This window comes from Monomorium pharaonis, chromosome 1, assembly GCF_013373865.1.
Source record: "Monomorium pharaonis isolate MP-MQ-018 chromosome 1, ASM1337386v2, whole genome shotgun sequence".
In the NCBI taxonomy this organism is placed as follows: domain Eukaryota; kingdom Metazoa; phylum Arthropoda; class Insecta; order Hymenoptera; family Formicidae; genus Monomorium; species Monomorium pharaonis.
The window spans coordinates 37,601,899-37,628,006 of NC_050467.1; the positions used below are offsets into that span (position 1 = coordinate 37,601,899).

The window sequence follows — 26,108 nt, forward strand, 5'->3', positions numbered from 1 at the left end:
AATGGAGAGAAGAGAGCAAATAGACGCAAAGAAGAACATGCAGTCTAGAAGAAAAACAACTGTAGAAAGAGATAAAGAAAGGAAGACAGAGAGGGGGCGGAAGGGGGAGAGAGAGATAAGGGGTGAAAACGGGTTGATGGAAGCAACTACTAGACGTAGAAAGTGAACGTGGCAGGTCGGCCAGGACGGGAGGGTAGATAATTAGACAAGAAACACAGGCTCGCTCTGGCGTCTTCGCCCGCTTCTCTCCTCGCAACCCGGCAATACCTTCTTCATCCGTCCTCCTCCGCCCTTCGAGCCCGTATCCTCTTTAATTAAATATAAGCGCCTATCCCTGTTTCTCAAACCGAGTCGCCCGCCTTCTATCTCGTTACGCATCCTTCGGTATTCTCGCGGGTTTCACAGTCACATCTACATTTACACGATGGAGACACATGTGTGCTTCTAAATTGGAATAACATTCACTGCCGACTAAGTCTGGTATATATTATGTGACCATTTTTAACGCAAAATCATAACTTCGCGAAACTTTGCTTTAACAAATGCTGTGTCTCTCATTAAAAATTTCTTTTAAAATATATTCTACTCGTCTCCGTTGATATGACTGCATATTTAAATATGCTTCTAGCTGATATTTGATGAGAAAATTTAACTACCTTGAAATAAAAAGCTTTCAAATAATAATAATCTCGACGCACATTTTTATTTATGAGAGGATATAAATGTGATATATTTTAATGTCGTATATTATCAGTAAAGCGTGCAAACTACTCTACTGTTACATAAACGTATAATTAAGATAATTACAGTTATATATATGTGTGTGTGTATATAACTTCCATTTCTATAGCCATTAGTCTTTCTTTCTGACTACTGATTACGAACTATTTGCGAATGTCTTCGAAGTAGTTATTTGTAATACTGTAGTGCGATTTAAAGTTTCGTGCTCGCTTCGAATTACCGGCGACTCAGTAGTAACAATTACCTTGAAAGCATGGTGCGAAGCCTCGAATTCTCGATTAACATCGCCACTTCCCTGCCTTTCTGAACCGAACAATTGTCCGCTCTCGTGTTTTGTTGCTATTGTACTCGATTTCATGGAATTGTTATTTGCTCTATCAATAAATGAGTGATTAAGATCAATTTGTTTCGCGGGATTTATAACAAAAGATTTATGAATAGCATTAACCGAATAATTATCTGTACTCTGTAACGATAGTGATGAATTTATTTTTGAAGTATCTCTGCTATTAATAAAATACGGCTTGATATATACTCTTCGCCGTTGTCTGTCCATGTCCCAATTAAAACTCGTTTGCGACTGGTTACGCGACATTTCAGCTTGATTTATATTTCGATATGTCGTGTAATAATCATTGTCCTGCTTCGTACGTTCGTAACCATATCTGTTTCTATCTTGCTGATAATTCTCTATTCTATCTTTATTTCCCGTAAAAGGCGACAGTAGCGCATCATTAAGATGCAGCGAATCCAAATTAGCAATTTTACGATTTACGTCGCGATTATTCCAAGAAAATTCAGCGGCTTCCATATTGTCGATTGAAGGAGATAATCGATGCTCATCCATGTTGTCCATCGGCGTCTCGAGGAAATTTTCGATCGTTCGCCTGTGCGTGTTCAAGGAGTCAAAAATTCTTCGAAATATGTGTTGAGAAGTTTGCCTCTCACGTTTGGGGATCGTATTGTTTGAATGTGTCGCTTGACCCTCCGCGAACTGCGGCGATGTCCGGTGATCCGGAAGGAGAGAAATCGTGGGAAACGCAGTGGTCGTCGGATAATCCGCCGGCACCACGTGAACCAAATGCTTCTGACCTTTTTGATCGGTTCCCAGGATCAAGCTCGGTGCCAATTGATTCGCTTCTTCCGCGGGTTTTTCCGCGGGTCCCGACCGGGGTCGATGTCGAGGTCTCATATTCCCGAGTCCTTGCTTCCACTCGGCCGATTTCTCTTTCTCGGTCGTCTCGATATTCACGGTCTCCTGAACGGTCGCTCGGTTATCCTCTTGTGGTGTTCCGTCCCGGCTGGCACTCGAGTCTTGTTCGAGTCCTCGAGTCCAGAGATACTTCGATTGATGATGGTGTTCGGAAAAACTGTTTTCGGGACCAAGCGGAGGATTTTCCAGATCTCTGTCGTGCTTCGTTCTAATCGCCAAGATCGGCCTTCGTTCTCTCCGTGGCGTCACGTAAACGTAGTAATTCGACCCGAGATTGCTGGCGTGGAAGTGATCGCTCGTTTGCGGCATTATCGTCAGCTGGAGATCATGTCGCGTCGAGTCGGAATTTAGCGGTTGCTTGATCCTCCGCAGAATCCACGCGAATAAGGGATTCCTTTGAATTGCGCACGGCTCGCAGTCGATGCAACCGTCTTGACATAGCATCCAGTGGCCATTTAGCAGACGATAAACGTTTCCACGTGACAGAATGACATTCTCATCGTCGTTCGAGTGCGTGGTGACCGGTCCGCCGTAGTAGGAAGCGTCCAGCGGGCGCTTGTAGAATACATTGGCATCCAGCGGCGATGAGGTGACCGATTTGAGGATAATCTCACGTAGCATGTACTCCCAGGGTGGCACGAGATGCCACGAAAGTGGCGGTATCGCGGGATTGTATCGCTGCGTATGCCTGAATGGATCGCCCTGACCCAGAGTAAACAGAAGAAACTGAAAAGGAGATTCAAATTAAGACATTGCGGATATTTGCTCGGCGAATAACGAATCGGCGATTTACAATACAAAGTCCGTTCAAGCTAAATTGCAACATTTTCCCCTCAGAACTACGAAATTATTGCATTTTAAGGATATTCTCCTACAAAATATATTTTTCAGTTTTATTAAAATAATTTTTGATCCAGAGGTAGAAAATCGGCATTAAGTTTACTATTACTTTTAAATGCAAGAACAATCTGTAATTTTTTAATAATTTTTTTATTAATTTAAAAATAGGTAATACATTCTTAAATGCGCACGTGTCTAGAACGTGTTTTATGCCGAAACAATTGATGTTGAGATAATCCTGAAACGCAATCGAATCGATTACGCCGAATACATTATGCACTTCAATTGACCGACCTAGTTAGTCTGTGATGCTAGATAGTAGAAGTAGAAGATAAATTTTGAAATTAAATCTACTACGAATAGGCAAACGACGAAGACGTCAATATTTGAAGGGTAACAGACTAATATAACGTCGAATATAATAAAACGACATCTTAAAATTGAGTTCACACTCACCGTCACCACAGCGTACCTTCCCTTCGGCATACACATCCTTTCAGAACTATGATCGTCACCGTACTAAAGTGGCTCGGAAAATCGCGAAAGAAGACAGAAAGGAGCTGTCTCTCACCTGACGGATGAGTAAATCACAAGGATGTAACCGTCGTGCTATCGAACACTGTGATGTCCGGTTATCGACTATCAAGAATGCTGACATTACTCATGGTTAAACATTCGTCTGGCGATCAAACAACATAACTCAAACATCAATGCTGGCTTTATCATAGGTAATTCGAGAACGTATAGCTATATTGTGACGTGACCACTACTATGTTGAATCATTCGCGTATGGAACAGTACTTAAAATATACAGAATCTTTTCTATGTTTTGCCAAGTACGTCAATAGAGAAGGAACGTGAAGGAGAAATAGAGCTTTCTTTAGAAATAGATTTTTCGATATCTCTTTGCTTATGCGACAGAAAAGAATTTAGCTTGACTGTTTGAAGATTACTTTTGTGCGCGCGCACTGCAGGCAAAGTTCTTCAGGGCGGAGAAATATTTATAGTTGAAGGTATAAAGGCTATTTGAAGCTACTTAATCCGATCAGTTTTTGGCTTTCTAGTGGAATGACTTATTTGCATGGCCTCTGGTTAGTATATAAACCGATTAGGAAGTACGGCGATTTTAATTTATCCTCTCCCGATACGGGAGGATTCATCATCGTCGCAGGATAGATGTGCGGGCGTATAAATACACGATCGAGCTGACATTGATCGTATCTGTCTAACGGAAACGCTCGAGAATATCATATCCGGCAACCCGATAAAATATATACGATTCGATGTAATCTCTGCGGTAGTGTAGCCTAGCTTGATTCTATTTCATGTTTTGGTCTATCGGCCACGTGCAGTTAGATAAACCGAGTCTGTTTGTGGAGAAACGACACGCGGTGAATTACTGTTTCATTAACCCGTCGTCTCCATGATATTTGATCAATAACAGATATGATTGAAAAATACGCACTGGATTGCCCACTATTTTGTTTATTATTCTATTACGTTTTTATAAGATAAAATATATTGTTCAGAAAATTATTTCTTTAATAATAATGTTGCGCGCACACAATTGCAAATTATTATATGTATACAAAGAAAATAAATAAAAATTAATTAACAGTTGAACAACATGTATATTGTATTTACATCTTATGCAACATAATAAAAGAGTTGTACTATTTAATTAAGTTTTAAGCTATTATTTTATTTATCTATATATTTATTTATCTATAAAAATACATACAAATATATGAAAGAATAATAAATAGAATTGTTGCTTCTTTGAAACTTTTAATGAATAAAAAGAAGTACACCTATAATAATACAAATATCTTCCAAAGGAGCACGCTACTTGTCGACCATATTTGTGGCGCCAACTGTGATGATACAGACATAACTTCACCTCTCTCAATCTACTAGATAAGGGATGAATACAGGAACAAAAGCAATTACTTTTCAAAATTGACAATTCAATCGACATTTTTTACAATAACCGTACTTAACGAACAAGAAGTTAAATGTAATTATGATTCTCACGTAATTCCCCCAAAAATTGATTACTTGTGTATAAAATGGCTGCGAAAACTGACCAAATGCCAGAAGCATCAACAGCTGCTAATATCGATGTTAGCCTACGAATTTCTCTCGCTCAAATGCTCGACCTTGCTCTCGGAGCACCAGAAGTAAAGCAATAGCAAAATTATTCATTACCCATAATCCGAATTATTAATAAAGCGATTAATAATATCTTTTAATTTAGGTTGGCGCGGTTAATTTTAATATTCTTCATAATTTCCTCTATGTCTTGTTGCATCAAGTAAATTTGCAGGCTATCAACGTTGAGTATCGTGGCGAAAATGCGAATCGTATTAAAGTAAGAAAAACACAAATTTATAAAATTACAGGAAAATTAAAAGAGAGAGCGCTATGTAGCATATTTACCGATAACGTGAATAATTGAAAAAAATAAAAGTGATAGTTCTTTTCGTTGTGTTTACGTGAGAGCAATTGCAGAGGATAGTAACGTCTCTGAAACCGAGTCCTGCTTTTCCCGAATATGATGCTACCGACAAAGTATTGCTACAAAAAGATGGTACAGACGTTGACATATTTAAAGGTAAGTACAAATTCATAAAGGATTCTGATTTTATATTTAGTTAATTATAAATTAATTATAAATTATAGTAGGTTTAACTGAAAAATTTAAATAAATTTAATTGAATTCAGATATTGAACTATTTGCAGAGGAAATTTTGAAAGTGACAAATGATGTGGGGCAACAAGATTTTCAGAAAGTTCCGATGGTTGTGGGCGGTATTCCTTCAGTATCAGCGTTCAAAGAGCTTGAACAATCTGTGCATAAGACAAATTATTTTTAGAATTCATATTATGTACAATGATAATATAATTTATTCGCTAATAACGTATAATTTATTTAACAGGTAAAACAATTGCAACAGCAGTATCAGGCTTTGGAAGATTTGTCTACATCTTCGGAAATAGTCGAAGGTTTAAAGGAAAGAATCGCAGACCCTAAAGCGGATTTGTGGCAATTTATTAACATCAATAAGAGATTGGACACTAACGAACAAGGTATCGATAAGGTATACTACTTGCTAATTTTGTAAATTTTTACACGAATGATATTTTTGCTCCACAACGTTAACATATATTTTAACAAAAGGAAATAAATAAAAGATTAAGACATTAAAATATTAAATCATTATTACAGCTTACGGCGACGGTACAAGATATGATCAAAGGTGAGGCTGACGTGGCAATATCAACAGACACATCTTTAATTAAGACGAAATTGGATGAACTCGAAGATAAAATCTCTAAGATGGAGCAATGGCTCATTCATCTGCAAACAATTACCGATATCCTAACCGAGGATTTAATCGCGCCAACTGATGTAAAAGCAGAAGTAAAATCAGAAATGGAAGATTCAGAAACAACAGAACCCGCAGCAATTGAGGATGCGATCATACCAACGCGTGAAAAAGAAGAAAGGACGAAGGAAATATCTACAGCAGCAGCTGATAAAATACGTAAAGCAAAAGTAGCTGATAAGCTTGTTCCAACAGCCTTTATGGGTAATAAGCTTCGTTTCATAACAATTAGTGTAACGTCAAATTTAATTTTTTTTAAACATTAGAAATATCTTTAGATGGGACTGCCATAGCAGAAATACGCCAAGATGTTACCGCATTAAAAACAGATGTAGCTCGTATAAAACAGGAATTACAAGATCTCAACGAAAGAGTTTCCTGTATGTTAAATTTTTATATTTACCTTTACCTTATTCTATTTCCAATCAGAAACATGTGATTAATTCAACGTCGAATCAATTGATATCAATATCAGTTTTTTCAACATTGTTTCGAAGTCAAATTCGATTCAGCATCAATTATATTTTTAATTAGAATATTTATACATTATTTTTAAATATATTACCAGCGGTTGTCGATGCGCCAACGGTAAAAGAAAGGCCTGTTTTTGATAAATCGATTAAAGTACCACAAGAAATTGTCAGTGCGCCATCGGTACAAGACAAACCTGTTGAAGAACCGATTGAAGATAAAGAAAAAATAACCGATGTGAATGAAATCGCGAAGTTGAACCAATATGTGGAAGCTGTAAAAAATATAGAAACAACGCACGGCAAAGCTTTGCACGATGTTACGCAACGCGTAGTTGTATTGGAGACAGAAATTGGACATTTGTTAGAAAAAGTGGATAGTACACAAAAAGCTGAGAAGACAGACAAAGCCGACATTACCAACCTTGTTACAAAAGTGCAAAATATTGAAATGGATATGGAGAAAATTGAACAAGTGATGGCCACATTGCTCAATGACAAGGAAAAACAGGAAACGCACATCAATGTACGAGCTTTTAATAATAATATAAAATAAATTAAAGTTATCATTTGCCACTAAATAGTATTTAAGTTAAGATTAATATGTAAGAGCAGCTACATTATATTTTATACGATATATGTTATACGATATATTGAACTATTGTATTTATCATGATTAAAAATGGCGTTGATAGACTCTACTGGAACAAATAGAATTTCTAAAAACTGTTAAAGCAAGCAAAGAAGATCTCGAAGATGCTTTAGCCGACAAAGCGGATACTCAAACTGTGAACCGAAAGGTATATAGGATTATCGAATATGCTGGCTCACTTATTACAAATTAAAATGTAAAAAAATACATATGTAGGTGTCACATGATCAATTTGATGCTGTTTGCGATGATCTCGCTCATGGTCTCGAAGAGGCAATCGACAAATTAACCAAACAAGAATCGATTTGGCAACAAGCACTTGATGAAGTGCAGAGTGAAATCGCGACCAAGGTGGACAAAATCGAGATGATGCCATTGAAGGACTTTGTAAATAATAAATTAAAATCGCTTCAAGAAAAATTGAAGATTATGACTGAAGCGAGACGAGAGATCGAGGCGGCAGGAACGAAGAAGCTGCTTAGGTAAACATGTGAGGCTCGTAAATAAGGCTTTAACACGATATTGACTCTCTTCTTATTTAGAGATGTCCAATGTATATCATGCGACAAAGATGTTGTAATGAAGACAGAGGAAGTCGCTAGATTTCGTGCCGATTCTTTACCTTGCACTACCAGCGTGAAACCCTATCTCACGTACAAGTTAGATCAAATTAGAAAATGCCAGAAAAGATTGCCTTACGGCAGAAATATGATCCAATTTGAAGCAGCCGTACAAGCGGAGATAAAAAAGATAAAAGCGAAGGAAGAGATGCTCGCGAAAACTCCTAGGTAATTGATATTACAGTATTTCATTCAATCCTAGAATTTCGAGAAAATATTACATCTTGAAGTATAAATTATATATTATAAATCGATATTGAAGAATATTAATATTTGTAGAGTATTATTTAAAGTAAAAAATGTTTTTTCCTGAAAATTTTCGATATTATTTTTTCTCAAGATTATAATTATGACTTGACAACGTCCAGAGTTTTTAAGCTTAATAATAAATATTATTATCTTAATTGATAAGCTTGATAAGTCTGATGTAATAGAGATCATCTGAGCAATCGGTACTGCGGCGGGAGTCACACAATCACGACTCCTCAGCAAAGAGTCATGCGGACGGGATATTTCCTTACTCAATGGGGGCCTGAGACGATACAATTAACGGACGGTTTGATAAAGGGGAAAGACGGTCAAATGTATCGTAGTCGACCCACGTCGGGTAAACCGGACGTTTGCAGACCAGCTTGTTGGGAAAGTCAAATTAGCGAGGAAATTGTACCCTCGGTGAATATCAACATGATCTAGTCATTATAAGTAATTCACATATTCATTTCACACAAAGTATACTATTCCGCTCTCATAATTCTCTTAGGAATCTGCTTCGACAGTGCCTAAATCTCTGTCAACCCGACGAAATAGCGCTGGAAACAGTGATTGAATAATATAACACCTTTCATTCAGAGAGTTTACCACATTTGCTAGAGTTGTAATTAAATTGAATTAAATATTATGTTGAAATATGTCATGTAATTATTATAATTATTATTGTTATCCGATCTGTGTAATACATCAAGAGTACATTTTTTGTACTCATTTTGTTATACATTATAGAAAAACGGAGTTTGAGGAAACAATCTAAAGAACGAAAAGTATCTTGAAGGAACTTGAGAAAAATTCAGTATGTTTTATAGGCTTTATTTATTTTATTATTGAAGATATAATTGAAAATTTGAAAACTTTTTATGCAATTTCATTCAAACAAATTACAATTTTTTATTCAGCACAGATGATAGAAACAAATCAAGCCACATTTCCACAAGAAAATGGCAACTACTCGCCACTCATTTTAATTTAAAACATGGATAAGAATTAAACGAAACCAATGGAGGGAGAAGAACAGAATAAATTAAATTAAATATACCTAGTAAAAAATGTATATAACTAATCTAATTCAGTTGACATAGATACTTTTATGTATTCTTCGAAATAATAGGCATTTATACAATCTTGTAAAATTTTTACGCACAAAATCCTCTATTGTCATGTAAAAAGATTTTCTTGGATTGTTTAAATGAAACGATTTACCAAATTGTGACTGTCAAACTGGAGTTATTAGTTATTTTATTATTAAGAGAAATTTCCAGAGTACACAAGATTACCTATTGAAGTCAATTTGGAACATCGGTGGTCTGTTTGCTAAAACAAAAATATTAGATCGCACTTCACGTTTACGGCCGTACGAGAATATTGCGACCGCGTCAGAATATTGCACATCGCCATCCGGAATTCCTTTTTTTACGCAAAGGGCGCATACACAGCGCTCAAGATATTTTGTTGGACTCACTTTTGCTCGATCTTACTTTATGTATTCTACAAACGAGAACTATGCGCGCTAGTATATTCATTTATAATAATATATATTTATATGTTACGTAATCTAAATTCTACTTCATACAAATTTCAAGGTACGGGAAGTATCTACAAGTTAGTGTGTCTACCATATAATTTACGTACTGCCTTTCGACAAGTAGTTATTATTAATCTACGCGAGCGCACGTAGATGTACGAAGTCTAAAATTACTATAGGTTACAGCTTTATGATTTCGCGATTAAATCAAAGGCGCACGGAAACTTTATCATACTTAACGACACAATCTAATAAATATAATATAGGAGAAATAAATATATATATATATATGTATATTGATTATAGTTTCAATGATTGGGAGCGCGGGGGGCTATAGAGACAATATAATGTCTTAAACATTAACATATATGGATATGCATTATCGATTACAGTTAATAATACTGGCAGCTTAAAGTACGACGCGTGAATTACATTCGATCTAATTAGGCGCGAAAGTAGAGAGTGCCACTCTCATAATTCAAATATTCGTGCGATCGTAAATTTAAACATCTGCTTAATTAGAGAAATTAATATCTTGCTTCTTCGCGTTACATCGAAACAGTCAAACGATCAAAATGTAGCTATCGGTTGTGATAGTTTTTTATAACACGGTGCCTAGCACTCGCTACTTCTCGCCGTAGGTTCCCTATGCCACTACTTAATATTAAGTAAAACCTTCCTCTTGCTTGCGCGACCAACGAAAATTCGCTCACAACCTCTGCGAATCGAATTTCTAATCTCGACAAATTATTGTAACACCACGGACGTCTCATCATCGCGTCTGAATGACGCGTCGTTGCTGTTTCTACGTAATAATAATAATAATAGCAAGTTTAATTATTTATTATCGTTATCGCGTGCACGCTCGCGCGAGAGCGCTGACGTGACGCGCGCGGACAAGGGGAATTAAGTAACAGATCACAGGTGAAACTAGGCTATCTCTGTAACAAATTAATATCACATGAAAAAATATGTATCAGTTGCAGCCTATCGCAAAAATCTCTCGCGAGTGTCCCCGTGAACTCTCGGACGGATGACTCGGATAACGAGCCACCGATGGTCCAGACTGTTTGATCATTATCATCTCTTTCCATTTTTTTTTTCCTCGCATTTCCGACTACACCGCTGGCGTCGTTTCGTAAAAAGCTCGCTCGTTTATTAGTTTCTTTGACTCGCAATTTCTTCACAAAGTTACACGAAACCTTCGCCTCGCCTCGTAAACGGTATCGAGCCAACTGACTGTCGTACGCCTGCTTATTATTCTAAGCCTAATTAATCACTTAATAATGACGGACAACTAAACCCTGACTAAATGATTACGATTAGAAGTAAAGTTTGGCATTTTATTCGCGCTCGCTGCGCGTATCCAGCCCATAGCTCTCGTTTTATGCCTCTCGACTGGATATTAGGATTAGTTTTATTTTGGCTTTTAGCTCGCGCGCCACGCCGAATTGCTTCTACTCTGTGTGAATCTAAATACGCGCATTACACCTCTTTCCCTCTTACTTAAATTACACCGTTTTGTAAAGCAGCGTTTCTGTTCGCATTTAAAAAGTTTCTCTCATAGAATCCGTCGCGGATTCGAGGAACAATCGGGAGAAAACAATCTCGAGAACGTTCTCGCGTATACTGCTAGGATCGTCGATATATTCCGAATAATAATATTCATTATCCTTCACGAGAGTTATTAACAGTCATCAATTTATCGAACGATAATTTCGTATCTGTTTCAGGTAATTTCGTTCCCTGGACTCCTGCTGCCACAATTCCTGGTATCCACTACGATACGCTCGCTTCTATATCGTGCCGTGATGCATGCGTTCGCCTATGAGGTAGGTTTGCGCGATGTTTTGAGGAAGACGAAGCGTGTAAGACGCCGATTTTTACGCTTTCGAGTCCGAGATGAAATGAAGAAGGGATGGACTAAGCATTCACCGTCCCTATTGAGATTCTAATTTTCTGTGTAATAGAAATCTGGACTCGATTGCAGGCATGCGAAAGTAAAATGTTGTCAAAAAGACGATTGTGAGCAGGTATCCTAACTTGGAACGACCTGAGATTTTTCATATACAATTTAACACTGGCCTCTCGCAACAAATTGCACAGACCCGGACGTTGTCGTCTGATCGATCGTACTGTTGTATCTTTGAGCGACTTCGCTCAGTCCGTTTTATACTTTTGTACTGTACTCGTACTCCCCCTAACATTTTGCGGCGAAAAGCGGTATTCCCCGTCAAATGCTATTATTGTCCATTACCTCTGGCGCTCTTCGTGCGGAAAGGTTTATTCAACCAGAATGCGAACTGATACGGAGAATTTCGCGGAAGTTTCAACTACATTCTCGTTATAAATGCTCGGAAGACTCTCTCGTTCGAGAGTAACGCGTTCGCGTTGTGTCAAGCTTATCGTTCATTGCAATCGTGCGCTTCGGCATTCGACGGGGGGGGGGGGAGGCGGAGAAAAGAAAACGGATTATCAAAAGAGGTATACAGCGCCTTAAATGGCGCTACGATAGATGCGCTACAAAAGCTGAACTATGACTGGATGTAGGAGACACATGTGCTCGGCACCGCGTATCGGAAGACGATTCACGCTGAAATGACGGACCATTTCCGGTATGTTATCGAATGGCTTGCTGAACTGTCCCAGAATGTAAGCATTCAGGTCCTCGTTCTTCTGGATGCGCATATGCATGAAGCCGCGAGCACTCCTGAAAAAATAACAATGAATTAATTACGTGAATCATCACTCTCGAAAGAATCCGTAATGTTTAATCATTATCAAATTGCAAATTATTGAAAAAGTTCATTTATATGTCTTACTTTAGGGACAGGGAATAATCTTGTTTGGTCGATTCGCTGTTCCTCACCAGGTAGCTTCCTTCTTGGTGAACTCGCAAAAGACCCTCCGCCTCAATGCGCGTGATAGAGCCATGATACCACCTAAATAAAAAATTTATCTTCAAATATCGTGCATTATTCGTGAATTTTCGAACATCGCAGAAACCTTCGTATTTAAAGATAAACGATTATGAGTGCATAAATGAGAGTAAAGGCGCAGAACTTGAGAATAATAACGAGGTTCATTATAATAGCGGGACTTCATTAAAAAAAAAAATAGTTTTGTAATAATAATTAAGCTTTAGTGAAATAATTTAAATTAAATACTTGATTTAATGATTTCCTAAATATTTAGTAATGTTTAATAATTATATTAATAGTGATCGATTATTAAACGGCTATTAAATATATTATTGAATATTTAGTTACATTAACTGAACATTGAAACTATTTTACCAAAGCTGATAACCGCTGGCTAGGCTTGATTATTATTATAAAATTCTTTTTTCAGTATCGATTTAATTTGTTCTCTAAAATCCACGCAAAAAGTATCTCAAAGAAATACGGCGAAAGTAAAAGTGACAAACCCGGTCACTCACCCTTGTCTCTCCAATGGAAGCTCCACGTCAACCAGATCGGCCGATATTCGAGCGGTGCTGATTTCCAGCGGTAAACCGAGACTCAGACCACCGGGTTTCTTCGGCACCAATTGACCGCCCGGAATCCCGCCGCTCGTTCCCGCCGCGTTACTACCGGCATCCAGATTCAGAGTCATCTTCGGGCGCGCCAGACCGCCGCCTGAAATGAGTCACCCGACAGTTAGACGCATCGTGGAATTCCCGCCAGTAAACACCGATGATATACGAAGTTGTCAGCGATCTATCGTCGCAAGTTCCCTACGATTCCTCAATAATTGCTACAAATCAGAACTTAGATACGTCGAAATCTATCCAAATAATGGATGGATTAAGTTGCGTTATCTACAGAAAAATTATTACTGGATTATTAATATTATGATTTTGACTCTACTCTCAGTAACAAAATGAAATCGTTAATCTTATAATAATTTTTCGTGAGTAACAAACTTTGCAATTTACTGCGATATTTAACATCAAATCATATTATGACGAATAATTAAGGAAATCTTTTTTTTTTTAAGCGACAGGTCATTCTGCCACGAAATGTTTGCTCGTGCCCAATTTTTTATGATTACGTGACTTTTTGCTTTGATAATATCAGGTCGAGGGTTCGTTGAGAACAATAATGATCGACGAAGGACACTCCGCATCAAGGAAACGCCCCTGAATACAGTAGGACGCTAATTTCATTTGTTGGCGCAATCTCTTAGCGGTTGACTTCTCGGACGCGGTACATGACGCAGGTAAAATAAAATTGCTCTGACAGGTGTAACGTTGAGTTAGGCTCTTTTGTGATTTAATGTGGCTGAAGGGCACACCAGAGTGCTTTCGTCTGCACGCATACATATGCAGATATTTACGTCTCGGAAAAAAAACAGAACTGATATAAAGTGAAGTGTCTACAATTACGGAATTATCAGACGTAAAAAATTTTAGCGAATTGAATTTTAACAAAATAAAATTATTTTAATTAAATTTAAAATGCGAGATCAAATCTTGATAAAATTTGCCTTAAATCTTAATGCAATAATATGTACTAAAGAATTATGCGATAAATAATTATATCCAGCAAACTTCCCGCTAAGAAAAATTCGTTTTTAAATTTGTCATACGATTAGTAATGGAAGCGAACGTTCTTCGACATCCTCTACACGCACATTAAATTACGGCGAGAGAAGGACCCGAAAGACCGGTGGGTATTTCTCACGCGCCATTTCTATTCAATTTCTTTTTACGAAACACACGTTTCGGGAATGGTTAAACATTAACGGCGCCGAACGGCGAAGCGCTACTCGACGAGATTGCGTGCGTCTGTATTATTAAATTCAATCTGGCGATCGGCCCGGCAGATTTATCCGCTTGATTTTCCTCTTCCTTTCCGCCGGCGACGGTGTAAACGCTTTTTCTCGTCCCTGTCTTTGCTGGGATCTTGCTCCCCGCGACCAAGTCTCTTGTACAGAGCCACGGATAATCTCTCTCGTCCTGACACTCGTATCCTTATTCCCTGCCTCTTCCTACTCAGACTGTTTTAATATCCGTCCCTGAAGGAGATACGTCTCAATCAATTTCTTCGCGGGCTCTCCGACCGCCGTGTGCTCCCGTGGGAAATGGGGGGAAGCCGTCAAGATGCTCTGTACCAGATCGTACACAGGAATGTCAAGGACACGAGTAAACTCCGCCTGTGATCATCATACGAAATTCGTATAGCGACGCTTGTTTGCTTTTGCTATCCGAAACTTGCTTGAGCGATGCTTTGAAGTGGGAAGAAGGGAACGGTGATTGTGCGCGACGTTAGAAAGCCGAAAGAGAAGAGAAATAACTCTAGGAAAAGCGAAAAATATTCCTTCGACGGGAGACACGCGAGAGAAGTGTCGCCGCAGACGTCTCAGGGGAAATTCCTGGTCACGAATGAAGCTCCGACGGGGGTGCGTGTATGTGTGTGTACAGGAAATCTCGCAGGCGTTCGCCGCGAGGATTGCACACGCCGTATCGTCGGAACGGACGGAAATTTTAATTCTCCGCAAAAATCAGGACGTATTGCACCTCGCGCCGGACTTCGAGATCGGGATGACTCCGAGCCAAGAAGAAGTCGAGCATTCCCCGCGCCAGCGATTCGTATTTATTGCCGAGCGAAGGAGATCGAGGGTGGAACCCGCCGCAGAGATTTACGACGTTGGTGAATTTACGGCCTCGGGGAGCCGACGCGTCAAAAGCGCTCGAGAAAAGAGTCAATGGCGATTCCATTGAGTGGCGAGGCGCTATTAAATGAGAGATGACACCATATGACGACGCAAGTAAGGTTGCCGCTACGCACGGAGGGCAGCTACGAAATTTGTCGTTTTACGAGGAGAACTTTGGGAAAGTGTAAACGTGCGAAAAGAAATTTGGAGCGAAGTATTTCAATAAATGTTTAACGGATTTGTTGAATCGATCACATTTGCGTGTTACGATCTCTCCGACCGTTGTTTTATTCGAAGGATATAAAAATATTCGTGTTGAAAATGTGTTTTGTACACGAAATAACCGTAAATAGAGAAGATCCCGAAAAAGCCGCCAGTCACGATGAGTTTGCGATCTTGACGACTCGCCACGAAGCGCATCTTTAGGTCGTATGGCATCGTTACGGGGGCTCTACTCTCCCTCGAAGAAATTTCGCAATAGCGCCGAAATGTCCGAACAACAGATGCGAGATGCCGTTGCCTTGTCGGATAGGCCTTGGAGATCTCTCCGCCAACAGATGTTGCAGTTACACGCCCTTGAGCCCTTCCATCCCTCCGGCGACGGGCCCTTATCGACGCGATGGCAAACACTTCGAACCTGCCCGGAATAGTTGATACGTCCGCGATCCTCATGAAATATGAAGTACGATAGGCGCACGTCAGACGTTTCCATCGTACAATTCGAATGGTATTCGTACAATTTGTCCAAGGATCACCGATACCTAGGTCTACACTACTGAGACCGCGATCACATTCATTATTTACGAAATAAACTCGCTTTGGGACTCTCATTTTTTATTGACTCACACCAGAAGACTCAAGTTGTTAATCAAACTTGCTAACAGTAGCAGTTTTATACATTTCTGGTACTAAAATCATTCACGAAATATTTATTTTTAAAAAATTATATATGCAATAAAAAGCTCGCAAATAAATAACAATCTATTTGCGTTGAAAAAACAGTATTATATTTTATTAACGATGGAATATATTATTTTGAACGAACAAAGGTTCTTTATAAGTACGAGGGTAGTCTCGCGCATATTATAATGAAATATCAACCCTTTGAAGTAACAAAATCGGAAATTGTTAAGAACTTCAAGTCTGGCGAACAATGGCATTACACGATTAAATATTGGCTATTCCTCTGTGGCTTTGACATCTGATCGTATCTTTGCCCTTATCTGCCGGTATATAATGATTCTAAAGACGATTTTATATAATGATCCTAAAGGCGATACGTTGCGTCATCTTAAAGAAAAACTGGTAGAGAGAATAATTATTACGAAAAGAAAAGATGGTATAAAAAATATATTAATGTAAAATTAAAATAAATCAATTGCAGACATGAAAAACTAATGAGTTTCTAAGACTGATAAGTTAGCAATGCATTTTTTTAATAGCACTGTAACGTATTTAAAATAATGTAAATATAAGATTGAATGGAATATAATTAAATATAAGATTAAATAAAATCCGTACACAAGTAGCTTAACTTAATTATCGCGGTTTCCACGTGTTCTTCCGAGCGTAATCATTAAAGCGCGTTAATCCTAGTCGGGGAAACTCGCCAGTAGAAAATCCCGAGTATGGTCAGCCGAATGGCGGTTCGCGTCGTGGTGAGGTTTTGGATCGGTACCAAATGGATAATAGCAGACAGTCGTGACGCGTGACAGCAAGCAAACAGTACGTGGCTAGATTCTTGAATCAAGAATAAAATTGCGTTTATCCGTAGCCGGGACGATCATCATATGAAGTTTAGTACACATCACGAGCGTCGCGTCTGCGTTCACGCAAAATCCACTCTCCGGGTGAATTTGGAAGTAGAGCGTACATAACATACATCCAATTTGCAAGCTCTTCTAAAATTTACGACCTGTGAAAATTCGTCGAGTAAAGAGATGGTCGTTAAAAATCTGCATTCGCAGAAAGTCATGAAAATTAAATATCGTTGCCGCGACGTTTTAATTTTGCTTCGTTAACAAGCTTTGTACGCTGCACAATAAAAATAACTAATGATTATTAAATTTAATTATGTATAAATATAATAATTTAAATGCATGGTATCTTTTCATTGCCTAACGAACTGTATAAAAATTATAATCACGCTGTTGCGCATCCACAAGACATTGATTCGATTCTACTTGCTGAAGATGACAGCTTTAAAATGAAGTCCCTAAACGTGATCATTCACATGGTAGTTTGACCAAAGTGGTCAGAAGATCGTGTGATGTTGACTGAACTGTACGTGGTTTGTGTCTGTGAATTGTTACGAAATTGCGGGTCCTTCCATCAGAGAGACGGAGTAAACAGGATGGTTTGCGATGAACATTCGCGACTATTATCGAAAACAATAGTAAAATCACGGCGATATTAGCTTCACAACTCACTTAGATCAGATATTCCTCCGTCGTCTCTTCGATTGGATCTAACGCTATATTATGCCGCCAGATAAGTAAAATAAAGAATATAAGTTAAAATAGATTATACACAATTAAGTTAAGCTACTTGTGTACTTCTCTAAAAATGCTCTTAAATATATAAAATGTTCCGTGTGCTCGTACAACTAAATTAAATCGATAATACGCGGTTTTAGATATTGTTTTTTTCTCTTCCAGTCTTTTTTTCTTTTATTCTCTTGAGCATTTAGCCTGAAGCGACAAAAACAAACTGTTTTTGCGTGAAACTCTCGGATCGCATTCGGTAGACGAGAATACGGATCGTAGTGTCAGAAAAACAAAGACTCTGATGTAAGTTACACTTAACAACTTCAGTCGTAAACAACCGGAAGAAGTCTTGTGTACGTATGCTTCTTCTCCCGTTTGCCAAAGCTTCCCCCGTGTAACCAACGAAGCGAACCGAGCCAGATATCACCGCGTCAATGCAGTTTTTTGCCTTCCTTTTCCCTCTTCTCCAGACCGTTAACGATCCGCCACTAGTTTCGAGTTCACGTGGTCGGCCATTAAATGGCCTACGCGCGAGACAGATGTGCTCGTCGAGATTGCGAGTATCAATTTTTTCGCTGTCGTAAACGACCTAAAGCGGCGGTGCAAAAAAGTTGAATGTATACAGCCCAAGTGACGTACGAGCAAGATATAACTTTATTTTACTTTTATTATGTTTATTTTACTTCTGTCGCTTTTCGCGAGATCTATCCTTCTAGCAATTCATTGTATTTCAGTGAGTGCGATAATATCGCCTATCGAAAGGGTCGTTTCAACGATGACATTTAAAAGAGATGATCAGAAAGGGAACAGTGCAAACTTGTCGCAAGTAGGGCGCAATATTTCCGATACTCTCAATACGTGCCTATCTTCCTGGTGACACGTGCTCGTATACATCGACATCCGCGTATAAGCGTACATAAGCTCGTTGTGTGGGAGGAGTATGCAAAGCAGAACGAAACAGTAGCTTTGGGCTGTATACTCTATCCTCCGTTCCTCCGTGCCTCTATAGTGCATTGTAGATAGACGCAAGCCGATGGCTTTTATCTGAAAGCACAATGCATTGTTTTCCTTCCAGAGGTTGGCCGTCCGTCAATACCACGACGAAATGTAAAAATGATGCGCCGATGGAAAAATCAATCTACACTTGTTTTCGCGCCACTCGTTGTTTTCGAAAAAGTACATAGAGATACCTAGGACATAGATATGGGATAGTATTGTTAATATATAAAAAATAATTCTTTAATCCAATTTAATTAATACAATAAAAAAATATATATATATATATATATATATATATGATGTTTTCTATTATGTATGATATTATTAATAAGTAAAAATATCAGGAAAAATGTAGATAACAATTGAATCGCCTCATCGGTCAAGATGGCTTATCGTGATCGACGACCTGACAAACTATTCGCACTGACAAACCAGTAAAACGATCCGCTAGCTACGTGCGAAAGTCGAAGGCGAAGAAACCGATCGATCACATCCCGCCGGGCCTTCCACTTCCGAAAAAGTAATTGTCGACATCGAAACGCATAAAAAGCGTATCTCTTTGGAGAAATCTGGTCTTGATTACGTGCTAATGCATTCGACCTCTCGTTCCCTTACGTCTCCCCTTTTTCCTAGTCCCTCTTCAAAAGCTAATTTACGAATCCGACATCCATCAACCGGGAAAAATATTACGAATCTCAATTCGCTCGCATAGTCAGCCGTCAAATCGAAATACGGAAATATTGTGCGCGGGAAGAGCGCGTTCTGCATCAGTTGCACATATTTTTTTATTTTTTTCGAGTATCCGGCTTTACAGTTCTATAACAACTGAATAATATTATAACTTGAATTTATTCGTGTGACCTCATATTTATAAAATTTTAAAAAGCTTCTCGGGGCATATACGAGTGCACAACACCGTATAATCACATGTTGCATGAGCAAGTATGTAATTTTCAGATGTCATTAAAACGCGCTCGCGCGTAGAGTCGTCCGGAATCGCCAGAGCGTTTTTACATCCCTCGTACATTCAAAAGCACGTCACAGTGAAATGTTCGACCAGCCGTGGTCGAAATAATTTGTATGTTGTCGCGAGAGAAACGTAATGCGACAATCGCCCTTTCGTTATCTGGCGAACGGAAAGGACCGGCCCGGTATGAACGCACTCGTGCGCGCGGCGCATTCACGTATTTATTCGCACGTTGATTAAACTCCGTGCAGGCGACAGCTATTTATTCATATTGTCGACGAGGTAGTTGCTCAAAGAGCGATTGCAACTGAGTGACACGACTAGGCTTTTATCAGCGGAATCGAGTGCGCCGTACACTTCATTGAATGAATTGGTGCGTACACAAACTCGTGCAAGCGGGCAATGAAGAAATTTAACTTTATGAGTTAAAGCTCCATTGAGTTTATTTTTTTTACATTTGTTCGAAAAACTTTTATACACATTAATATTCTTTACGATTGCACAATGCAAAAGAAATCCGTCCTGCAGTCGTGCAATTTGTCCCCCGGATCGACGAAACCTGCAAGTGGTAATCGGCCACGCTTTAAATCACCCGGGCAACGACGCTGAAGCGAGCGCCGTGCTTTAGAGACCCGGAGGGCCGTAATTGATTAAATAAATCCGCGTCGGCGTATTTCACGGCGTGAGGAATCACTCGTCCCGCGGTCGTCGTCGCCGTGCGCGTTCTCGCCGGGGCGAGGAAAAAGAACAGTTCCCAAGGACCCGTAAAACTCCCAGGCAAAACGGATTTACCGAGCATTCTGCGCCTTTATTGACATTCGGCCGACGATAAAAATAGCTGCCCGCTTTTTCCTCGCTACTCACGTTCCTTCTCTCGCCTACCGCATCCCGGTAGGTCTATACATCAGCGCACATAAACCCAAGCCTACCCCTCGTGCACCAGCATTTACCGTCGTCCCCCCGAAAGATCGGCACCACCGCAGGTTTGCGGCTCCCTCGGCCGTAGGCGGTATATGTAGCTCGTACTCGTAGCTCTCGCATTAGAGCTTTCGCAATTTGGGAACTCGAAGGGTAGACGACGCGCGTTCAAAGTCCCATCAGGTCGGACGGTACAGCTTCGGGGGATAACTAGAGTGGGTGCCCGGTGCGACGGCGGCTTAATCACCCGACTAATTCCGAGCGTTTCGCGGTGCACTTGCATCGAGCCCGATTCACTCGCCGATAAATTATTGATGTCCTATGATTCGTACTATTAATGCGATCGAAATTACAACCGTTTCCGGTTACTTCAATACCACTTGATAAATTGTACTTGCCAAACATAGATCCGTAATTACTGCTTAATTATAGTCGTTGTACAACTGACTAGGAGTAGTTGCATGTCGATGTTTATCTATAGTATAATATAGAGGTAGTTTCATTATATGATAAATACGGGTTTAATATTTAAATAATCTATAGAGAAATTACTTTGCCATATGTATGACAAAATTACATTTTCAGTTATTAATGTTGCGCTAAGTTAACAATTTACAATTTACAGTAAATAATATATAGCATAATGTGTCCAGTGTATTAGAGGATTATATATGCGATTAATATATGGTTAACAAAGAGGTGCATGTTTGTAGTGAATATCCAACCGCTGGGAGCAACTAAGTGAAGCTTAACGATGTTAGCTGTTGTCTGGAAGGTTCATAACGATCAGCATCAAATTACGGTAGCCCCTCTGCTCTGATGAGTACTTAGTTTACCTCGAGGTGCCGAAAGTACGGTTTTTATCGATTTAATGGCTAGACGCTCGATTAAGAGGAAAGATAAACCTTGAATTTCCCCTCTACGTTAATTATCTTCGAAAAAAATATTTGATTTATTTGGTAAACAATACTCGCTGCATTTTTTTATACATGTAGTTTACAATACATTAAAAATGAAATACACAGAAAAAATATTTGAAGAAGAATATAATCGTATTAGAATATAATGATATATTTCTTTATTTATTACTATTAAGTATTTAATAAAATTTTTATTTTTTGAAACTACAATATGAAATATAAACAAGATATTACGTAAACGAGAACTTACCAAATAAAGGAGGCGGCTCCATATCGCGTACCGAGAGACTGGACGACGCCTGAGACGCGCTGGATTCGGTACTCTGAGTACATCTAAGACGCTTCCTGAGTTTCGGCATGTCGAAGGGTAGATCTCTTAGGTCCACACTGGTTGCGCTTCCGGATGTTGTGGCATCCTGTTGCATCAGCAGCCGTCTTCTTCGCAGCTTCGGCATGTCAAAGGGTAGATCCGAGAGTTCCGGCTCGTTGTCGATGAAATTAATATTGTCGAGCTGCGGCTTCAACAGATGAAACCCGAAGGGTTTGCATTTGATACCAGCACGGGACTCAATGGATATACCGCTGTCCGATCCCTGGATCTCCGCGTCGCCTGACGATGACGATTGCAGGGCAAGATTAATAAGATTCTTGTTCTGCGGCGTTCGCCGCTTCTTAAAAGACGTGTCCATGGGCGAGGTGACCGCGTTCGTGTTAGTGTTGTTGCCCGCCATAACGTTGTTCTCCACGGTAACGTTCTCCTCAGGCGAGGCCTTCTGTGAGTTATTATTGCGGTTGTTGTCGGAGGTCTCCGAGGCCGGCTCTTGCGACGATTTGTCGGAGATTGGCGACAGGATATGCAATTTTGTGGCGTGGTGATTTAGAAAGCCAGATAGCGATTGTTGATGATGGAAGCAGTTGCTACCGCTATCAGAACTATGAGAGCTCAGTGATCTGGTACTCTGCCGGCTGTCGGAGCTGCTGGTCGATCTGTTACCCTCGCTAGTGCTACTCCTGATAGACTCCATGCTACCGCCGCTGCTGCTGGTCGCCATACTTTCCGTGCTGGAATAACCAGCGCGACGTCTTGAGGTACGTAACTTGAAGTCTAAGAGACTAGCGTCTCTTCGTGGCCGTGCGATATCGCTTTCCGCTTCATGGGGCCTGCCCTTGAACTCCATTATCGGTCTGTTCTCGCGGATCAGACTGCGCGGTCGTTGCCTTTCCTCCCGGGGCCTGTCTTTGAATTCCAGTATAAGCTCCTTGTCAAATCGATGGCCTTGCGAAAAATCAATGTTCTTCGGGACAAAGCTCTTCGGTCGGCTTTTGATTTCAAGAATGCTGCCCTCGCTGCTCTGCGGCGAATCTTTGGCGCGCAACAGCGACTTCACCGGTAATCTCATGTCCTTCAAGCGGGGATGATCCTGCTGCGAAGGTAAATTCGGCGCGCTGCGAATGTTCAACAGCAAATGATCTCGGTTTCCGTGAAATTTCGCGGGTAAGGGTGCAGTCGATGGCGGTGACGGCGTGTAATCACGCGCTGGTAGTCTCGGAGATCCGGTTTTCTCATCGCTCGAATTGATTTGGAGGGACTCGATATCTTGGGACAGATTAGATATATTGTCTGACTGTTGTTGCAATTGTTGTTGCTGCTGCTGTTCTTGCTGCTGCTGCTGCTGCTGCTGTTGTTGCTGCTGCTGCTGCTGCTGCTGCTGTTGTAAGCGGCTCGGAATCGGTTTTGGGCGGAGAAGTACAACCTTACGTCGATCTTTATTTGACTGGCTGGCGTAAGGAAGCGATTGTTGCTGTTTCGATGTGTCTATTGACGAACTCGTTCTACTCATCGACGCAGTACCGTCACTCCGTATCTGCATTTTATTTTATTTTATCCAAAACTCGGTTTTCATAAATAAAATAATAATAGCGGCGTTTATAGAACTCATTTGTACGAGCTGAACAAAGCAAAGTTCAACGAAGTGTAATACTCAGAAATAGGAAGATAGCAAAATAACAAGACAATTTACAAATAAAAATTCTAACTGCATTTGACTCGACATCGAAGTATTGGTAACAGCTTGAATGTACATACCTGAGAATGCAGTACCGCGTGATTGGTGACGCGATCGAGGTCATCGAGATCATCGTCGGAGCGATTGACCTTGCAGTCGAAGGCCGTCTCGTAGAGGTGACGTTGCCTGGCCATCCCTTCCTCGTCCCCTTCCTCGGGCTCCGCGTCTTCCTCGTCCCCCTCCTCCCCCTCGTCTTCACCCTCCACGTCGTCCTCGTTCTCGACGAGTATCGGCTGCGGGTCTATCCTCCGGGTACGTCGTAGCTTGCGCACTTGGTGCCGCGCCACTTGCGGCTGCCGTCGATCTAGCTCATCCTCCTCCTCTTCAGGCGATGCGACGCAAGTACAAACGGTGGTAGGCAGATCATGGCTCAGCAGCCTATGAGGAGGCATGAGAGTATGATCCCACTCGGTGATGATGCACGACGAGAGGATCTCGTTTCGGGCTGGGACAGCATGCTCGCTCCCCGACGTGGGGCTTACTAGATCCTGACTGCGATAGTGCGGCGGTGGCGGTGGATACGGCTGCTGTGATTGCTGATGATGATGCCGCGGCTGCGACGAGTACGAGCCTCCATCACCGGCTACCGAGTTTCTCTTGGGTATACCGGGTGTGCGCGAGCGCTCGCCCGGTACATCGAGACTGACGCTCTTCCGGTACTTGCTCGGCTGCGATTTGGACAGCTGTTCCGGTACCTTGAAGAGATCGCCGTAGTAATACGGCGACGGGTGACGCACTGGTTGCGTAGATTCGGTGGGGGATTGATCGGTTAGATGTACCAGAGCGACGCAATCCACGAGCAGGCCGTCGGTAGAAGTTAAAGTGTCCCTGTCCGCCGATGGGGCACGATTCGAGGAAGCGTAGATACTGTTTTTGCGTTTTCTAACGATCACTGCCCGTCCGTCCTCGTCGTCCTCGCAGGACGAACCGGACGCTGAAGGATCTAAAAATTGATCAGAATAAAACGATAATTACAAGATGTTATTCTTATTAATAAAAATGCTAATAATAAATTACAAATAGAATTTATATAATTTTTGTCTAATCTGTTAATGTTATGTGTATAAAAAGATAATTTTGATTCGTCTAAGACGCTTCTTCGAGATAAAAATGGCGAGAGATTTATCGATTGTGAATGCAAGGATTCAAAAGATTTACGCGTGAAAGGATGTCCTAGCCATACAAAGCTCACTGTCGTGAACCCCGAAAACGGTGCGAAATTTTCATAATCGTCCTGTTGTGAAAGGAAGCGCGGGGGAAGAAAGAGAACGAAAAAGCTCACGAGGGAAAGCAAAATTGCCTTGAAATGGCGCAGCCTTATCTCCTTAAAAATCACTTCCTCCGTCCGTGGGATATTACCGTAATGGTTTCTGGCTTCCTTGTCTGACGTCCTGTCCTTGCCTCGCAACCAACCACCCCTTTCAGCCTCTTCGTATTCGTCGACCCGTTCGAGCATCATCTAATGCCTCTTTATGCTTTACGATCGTGTCACGGCCATTCGCGATACCAACGAGAGAAAGAGAAAGCAAGCCCCCAGCAGACGGAGGAGGGGGCACAAAATTACGTGGACACCCGGTACATTATATAGGCAACGTACACATGCGGAATAGACGAAAGGACTGTAGATAATGGGCGCATTATGCTCGACCGGAGAGGGCCCTACCGAAATCCTTCCACGTTCCCGCCCTCCTTGCAAGGGCGGCAAGAACGAGATGCGCTATAAACCATGTTGATCGCTGCTTTTGACAGGAACCGCCGCAAATATACGGACGAACTTGCCGAACGAGGAAAAAAAAAATTATTATCGGAAGCCACTCTGGTCCATCGCATCGTCCAGCACCACCGCTGGACCAGACACAAAGGCTTCGCAGCATCAGGATGCGGATATTGATCGCTTAGAATGCAATAGGCGGTCTTTGTACGTCTCGTTGTCGCCGAGTAATTTGTTTTTGATCGATCTCCATCACACTATGTGAGTAATCACATTGCGCGCGCGTCACGTGCACACAATGTACATGTTAGTTATTTAACGGTATGAATTATGCTTTGAATACTTATCTTTACGTTCGTTGCATTCAACTTTGTTAATATCCACGATTTATTTAACAGAAACTTAGCTAACTCGATTTTGCCAGATGACATAATTTGCTAGATATTACTACGCTGCTATAATACAATAGATAATTCAATTGCTAGGTGCACGCATGACTGATTATACTTGAATAATTTTGAATTAATTAAAGTCAACGCGGAAAATTATACAGATTCAATCGAATGAATATCCCGTTAAAGTTATAAATATATAAATTTAGTAGAGTGCGGATTTGTCTCGTATAGTCCTGATCAAGGTAAAATCACTGTGGGATCCATAACG

At 40.5% G+C, this 26,108-nt stretch overlaps 3 protein-coding genes across 4 annotated transcripts in view; 1 reads left to right on the plus strand and 2 right to left on the minus strand.

Annotated features, from left to right (window-relative positions):
• Positions 1–714: 714 nt before the first annotated feature.
• LOC105830551 lies at positions 715–3,286 on the minus strand. Its single transcript, XM_012669933.2, has 2 exons — positions 3,251–3,286; positions 715–2,680 (listed from the first exon to the last, which is right to left on the minus strand). Exons 1-2 carry the CDS (start codon positions 3,284–3,286, stop codon positions 878–880), a joined length of 1,839 nt encoding a protein of 612 aa, XP_012525387.1. The 3' UTR covers positions 715–877.
• A 1,309-nt stretch (positions 3,287–4,595) lies between these two features.
• LOC105830552 lies at positions 4,596–9,706 on the plus strand. Its single transcript, XM_036291846.1, is given in 13 exon segments — positions 4,596–4,974; positions 5,052–5,165; positions 5,306–5,408; positions 5,519–5,646; positions 5,734–5,895; positions 6,024–6,436; positions 6,439–6,563; positions 6,752–7,179; positions 7,349–7,453; positions 7,522–7,787; positions 7,848–8,093; positions 8,360–8,597; positions 8,686–9,706. Coding segments are annotated over 13 exon segments (2,505 nt in total). The 5' UTR covers positions 4,596–4,863; the 3' UTR covers positions 8,752–9,706.
• LOC105832891 (rho GTPase-activating protein gacU) overlaps positions 9,418–26,108 on the minus strand; it is a 131,792-nt gene continuing 115,101 nt past the window's right edge. For both annotated transcript variants that reach the window (XM_028191377.2, XM_028191378.2), the window contains 5 exons: positions 23,755–24,677; positions 21,919–23,533; positions 13,160–13,358; positions 12,543–12,662; positions 9,418–12,430 (listed from right to left, as the gene is read on the minus strand). In XM_028191377.2, the coding sequence (XP_028047178.2) occupies positions 12,241–12,430; positions 12,543–12,662; positions 13,160–13,358; positions 21,919–23,533; positions 23,755–24,677 (3,047 nt within the window). In that variant the 3' untranslated portion in view covers positions 9,418–12,240. The remainder of the gene's footprint in view (positions 12,431–12,542; positions 12,663–13,159; positions 13,359–21,918; positions 23,534–23,754; positions 24,678–26,108) is intronic.